Consider the following 6,000-nt stretch of genomic DNA (forward strand, 5'->3'; position numbering starts at 1 on the left):
TGTATAACTCCACACACAGCTGGGAAATAACCCCACTCCAGACAGGGTCTAACTCTCTGTATTACTCCACACAGAGCTGAAATAAACCCACACCAGACAGGGCTGTAACTCACTGTATAACTCCACACGGAGCTGGGAAATAAACCCACACCAGACAGGGTTCCTACTCTCTGTATAACTCCACACGGAACTGAAATAACCCCACACCAGACAGGGCTCCTACTCTCTGTATAACTCCACACAGAGCTGAAATAAACCCACACCAGACAGGGCTGTAACTCACTGTATAACTCCACACAGAGCTGAAATAAACCCACACCAGACAGGGCTGTAACTCACTGTATAACTCCACACACAGCTGAAATAAACCCACACCAGACAGGGCTCCTACTCTCTGTATAACTCCACACGGAGCTGGGAAATAAACCCACACCAGACAGGGCTCCTACTCTCTGTATAACTCCACACAGAGCTGAAATAAACCCACACCAGACAGGGTTCCTACTCTCTGTATAACTCCACACGGAGCTGGGAAATAAACCCACACCAGACAGGGCTCCTACTCTCTGTATAACTCCACACAGAGCTGGGAAATAAACCCACACCAGACAGGGCTCCTACTCTCTGTATAAGTCCACACAGAGCTGAAATAAACCCACACCAGACAGGGCTCTAACTCTCCGTAGAACTCCACACGGAGCTGAAATAAACCCACACCAGACAGGGTCTAACTCTCTGTATAACTCCACATGGAGCTGAAATGAACCCACACCAGACAGGGCTCCTACTCTCTGTATAACTCCACACGGAGCTGAAATAACCCCACACCAGACAGGGCTCTAACTCTCTGTATAACTCCACACGGAGCTGAGAAATAACCCCACACCAGACAGGGTCTAACTCACTGTATAACTCCACACGGAGCTGAGAAATAACCCCACACCAGACAGGGTCTAACTCACTGTATAACTCCACACAGAGCTGAAATAAACACACACCAGACAGGGCTCTAACTCTCCGTATAACTCCACACGGAGCTGAAATAAACACAGACCAGACAGGGCTCCTCCTCTCTGTATAACTCCACATGGAGCTGAAATAAACCCACACCAGGCAGGGTCTAACTCTCTGTATAACTCCACACGGAGCTGGGAAATAAACCCATACCAGACAGGGTCTAACTCTCTGTATAACTCCACACTGAGCTGAAATGAACCCACACCAGGCAGTGTTCCTCCTTTCTGTTAAGAAAACTTGAAAGTGGACTTTACTTTAGGGGACCATTTATGGATTTGGCAAAAGGGTAATTTGTCCACAGTACTGACCTGTCTTTTTACTGATTATTTTCACAGATGCAAGATCTGATGGGCTCAGAGGAACAGAGAAGTTCAGAGTCAGATACAAGTGCATTGGACGCAGGTAATTCAGAGAGGGACCCAAAAAAAAAACCTTTATTGTGACAAGTAGGCTTATATTAACGCTGCAATAAAGTTACTGTGAAAAGCCCCTAGTCGCCACACTCCGGCGCCTGTTCGGGTACACTGAGGGAGTATTTAGAATTCTCAGCTGGTACAGGAATTGTACCTGCGCTGCTGGCCTTGTTCTGCATCACAAATCGGCTGGCTAGCCCACTGAGCTAAACCAGCCCACCAAAACATTCTTGAACCAGAGTGGGGCGAGTGATTCCCAAAACTCTCTGGTTTCAGTCTGAATTTCTTGCACTGGATGTAGATGTTTGCGCAAGAAAAGACTTGTATTCAACTAACACCTGTCTCATCCTTGTGAAGTCTCGAGGTGCTTCACAGTCACTCAATTACTTTTAAACTCGGGCATGGGCAAAATTAGTGCACAGCAAGATCCACATACAACAGTGAGATGAATCTGTGTGTTGCACATTTTAGTTGTGGCATTAGTATTCACCAGGGGAACTATCTTGTCACCTTCAAATATTGCGCATGTGCTTTGCTGGAGATTTCCTATTTTGATACTTGAATATTGATTAAAACTTCACGATTTATACCATTGATTGTTAACAGTACCCTTTCCTTAGGGCGACACGGTGGTGCACTGATTGACATTGCTGCCTCAAAGCTTTGACAAAGGGTCATCTGGGCTCGAAATGTTAGCTCTTTTCTCTCCCTACAGATGCTGCCAGACCTGCTGAGATTTTCCAGCATTTTCTCTTTGCTTTCAGATTCCAGCATCCACAGTAACTTGCTTTTATGTAGGGTAGGTGGATTGGCCATGCCAAATTGCCCCTTAATTGGAAAACAGAATTGGATACTCTAATTTTGTTTTTAAAAACAGTACCCTTTCCTTGTACAGTATAAATTGCTGTGATTGTTTGAAATCTAGCATTTTTGTAATCTTTATTATTCTCACAATTAAGCTTACATTAACACTGCAATTAAGTCACTGAAAATCCCCTAGTTTCCACACTCCGGCGCCTGTTCGGGTACACAGAGGGAGAATTCAGAATGTCTAATTCACCTAACAGCACGTCTTTCGGGACTGTGGGAGGAAACCGGAGGAAACCCACGCAGACACTGGGAGAACGTGCAGACTCCACACAGATAGTGACCCAAGCCAGGAACTGAACCTGGGACCCTAGCGCTGTGAAGCAACAGTGATAACCACTGTGCTGTATGTTTATTCTGATGAGTGCACGCCAAAAAACATCAGCAAAACATCACTTTTCAATAATAATACTGGTATTACCAAGTCGGCAGGCATGGTCTGTTTGAATTGTAATCCAACAGTGGGATCTTTTCGCATCTAGTCTAACCTAGATGGAGTCTAACCTTAATGTTTCATCCAGAAGATGTCACCTCTGATGGTGCAGAACTCACCTCAGTGTAAACCTAATCACGTGCCAAATACCTCATGGTGTTGTTGTATGATGTGCATATACCTTTAAGGGTGCATATCTTTAAACTACTGCTGATCATTATCACTTCAACAGGATGACTAGAAGTCGGTCTTTAAGCAGCAGTAGTTGAGGTCAGGCATGTGCCTCCCTCTGAACCCACATGGGCAGTACAGTGGTTAGCACTACTGCCTCACAGCTCCAGGGACCCAGGTTCAATTCCGGCCTCAGGTGTCTGTGTGGAGTTTGCACTTTCTCCCTGTGCCTGTGTGGGTTTCCTCCGGGTGCTCCGTTTCCTCCCATAATCCAAATATGTGCAGGTTAGGTGGATTAGCCATGCTAAATTGCTCCTTAGTGTCCAAAAGGTTAAATGGAGTTACTGGGGTACGGGGATAGGATGGAGGTGTGGGCTTAAGTAGGGTGCTCTTTCAAAGGGCCGGTGCAGACTCGATGGGCCGGGTCTATGATTCAATAATCCTTTTGCATGATTCCGTCCGAGCGTGACATGGTGCAATGTCCTGACCCATGTTCCTCCAACAGCTAATATCACCAAAAGCAGACCTGATGAGCATTAATTATTCCCCATGATCTGACTGAATGGCAGCAGAACAATCTGGAGAGGCTGAACGGCCTCCTCCTGTAACATGTGTTCCTGTGACCTCTGGGACAAACATCTGGAAAATAAACAATGGTCTTTGGTGTCAGCATAGTAACGGGCGAATGGGAATCCGGGTGCATTTTCTGCACTGTGCTGCGGAGCTATAGGGATAGTTCATCATGTTATCCTGTGTGTGATAGGGCCCCGTCCTCTGTAGATTGAAGGAGCATGTTCATAACTTTGCATCTTTTAAACTAAACAAAAGCTTGGGGGTGACAGCCATTCCCTGTTCCCTCAGGGCAGTGCCTTGAGCAATCCGTGTCGACATGCCAGATTCAAATCAGCGTGCCAGTTAATTGATCCCTGCTGCTTCTCCATGGCTCTGATACCAATCAGAGTCCACTTGTCAACCAATCTACTGCACGATAGCATAATTTAAGATGCATCTGGACAGATATATGAACGGGCAGGAAACAGAGGGAAAATAGACAACAGGTTTAGATAGAGGATCTGGATCGGCGCAGGCTGGGAGGGCGAAAGGGCCTGTTCCTGTGCTATAATTTTCTTTGTTCAGTCAGCATTCTCTTTTCATACATAAATTGTTGTTCTCTTGACTATTGGTATTCTTGCACATTTGGTTTATGCAAGATGAAAAGCTTCAGCAGCTTGTCTTTTTTTTCAGCAATACTCAAATTCTATGCGACCAAATGACTATTGGCATGATCCTACTAATAATAATCTTTATTAGTGTCACAAGTAGGCTTACATTAACACTGTTAATGTAAGTTAGTGTGAAAAGCCCCCAGTCGCCACACTCGGGCGCCTGTTCGGGTACACAGGGAGAATTCAGAATGTCCTATTCACCGAACAAGCACGTCTTTCGGGACTTGTGGGAGGAAACCGGAGCACCCGGAGGAAACCCACGCAGACTAGGGACTTTTCACAGTAACTTAATTGCAGTGTTAATGTAAGCCTACCTGTGAGACTAAGAAAGATTATTATTATATTATTAAATCCTGTATCTATAGTCTGAATGACCAGGTGCACTATTTATCACCGTAACTCCGATCACTTTGCTGTTGATCTGTAACTGCTGCACGATGGAGTAACTTGTGCTTTATGCCCTCTCTCTCCCTCTTGTCTAGGAAAACAAGTTGTTCAGTACAGTGCCCCGCCTCTGTTAATGGTCGACACCAACTCCAGCGACATAGGGGACCTCCCCGTCTTATTTGAACTCGGAGATTCTCCGTACTTCCCTTCTGATGACAACCTGAACTTGGATGCCACAGATGACGACCCATTGTTTCTCTTATCGAGCACTAACCTGTCTCACACACCGGATCCACCGGTCTCCTAACTCCAGGAGCGCCGTCCCCTCCGCTTTCCTCCAGCCCTGCCTCATTCCAATTGCTGGACTGCTTGTTCGGGGTACAGCTTTCTGCTCCAGGAGAGGACACAGAATGAGAGTGAAACTGTATCTTTAAATATTTAAATTTTAACCAGTTTGCTTTTCGAGCCTGATTAAATCCTATTGCAAGTACAGAGCAGCCTGGGTTCAAACACGGGGAAGTGTGTCATAGGGATCCTCTTCCTGTTAGATTCCAACTTTCAGTGATTAAGGACGAGATAATTGATTGCAGACTACAATGTTATTGTCTTGTTTCTCCCTCCCTCTTTCAGAGTCAGAGAGCAGTTAGACCTCCATTATCCGAATAACAGGTTTATCCGAGGAAAATTCGAAACCACTATAATGTTTTCGCTGAGTGAAGAGAGATGGTTTTATTATTCTGATTTCTATTTTGCGTTATCTCTCCTCCCCATCCTCTTGCCTCCTCTGTCCTCGGTTTTGTATATTTACACTTTAATCCAGTTGCTGATAAGTGAAGATGTATTTTTGATTCGTAATATTAAAAAGGTTTTTTAAAAAAGAAAAGTTAATATTCTAGCTCATACTCGAAAGCCTGCAATGATGTGGTAGAACGGAGGTTTATTTTTTTATACACTATATTTTGGAAGCTTGTAAAATAGTTTTGCAACGGATCAGAAATTGGAACATGGGGAAAAGGCTTGTTGTTTCGACAGAACGGGTGCAAACCATGCACACCACATCTCCTTTACTCACACTCGCAGTGCACACATTTACACTGGAGACCAGCTCAGTCCCCTGCACTTTTCTTTCCAACACTGCTGATGGGTTATTTCAAGGGCGCATGGGCGGGGTCCCTGTCGGGAATATAACTGCTGTGTAGTTGGTCTTGGGCCTCAGGATTTAGCCCATAATCTTGGCTGATGTGAACGTGTTGCCCTGTGGAAACAGCCTTTCAGATGAGGTGTCGATCTGGTTGTTAAGGTGAACGTAGAAAAGCCTTTTGCATTTTTAAAGAAGCTTGCAGATCTCTCCCCAGATATTGTCACAAACATAATCTCTCTTACCCCTCTCACTGCATCTCCCAAATTTGAAATGGAGCATGCCAGGTCCCACCATCTGAAAGAGTAGATTTGGGAATCTACTGGATCTTTACTCTATATGGGGGCA

At 45.1% G+C, this 6,000-nt stretch overlaps 1 protein-coding gene across 9 annotated transcripts in view; it reads left to right on the forward strand.

The window, feature by feature from the left end:
* Nucleotides 1–5,397, forward strand: part of hsf1 (heat shock transcription factor 1) — a 113,056-nt gene extending 107,659 nt beyond the window's left edge. For all 9 annotated transcript variants that reach the window (XM_038798694.1, XM_038798695.1, XM_038798701.1 and 6 more), the window contains 2 exons: nucleotides 1,353–1,419; nucleotides 4,610–5,397. In XM_038798694.1, the coding sequence (XP_038654622.1) occupies nucleotides 1,353–1,419; nucleotides 4,610–4,821 (279 nt within the window). In that variant the 3' untranslated portion in view covers nucleotides 4,822–5,397. The remainder of the gene's footprint in view (nucleotides 1–1,352; nucleotides 1,420–4,609) is intronic.
* Nucleotides 5,398–6,000: the final 603 nt, after the last annotated feature.

This window comes from Scyliorhinus canicula, chromosome 5 (assembly GCF_902713615.1).
Source record: "Scyliorhinus canicula chromosome 5, sScyCan1.1, whole genome shotgun sequence".
NCBI lineage: Eukaryota > Metazoa > Chordata > Chondrichthyes > Carcharhiniformes > Scyliorhinidae > Scyliorhinus > Scyliorhinus canicula.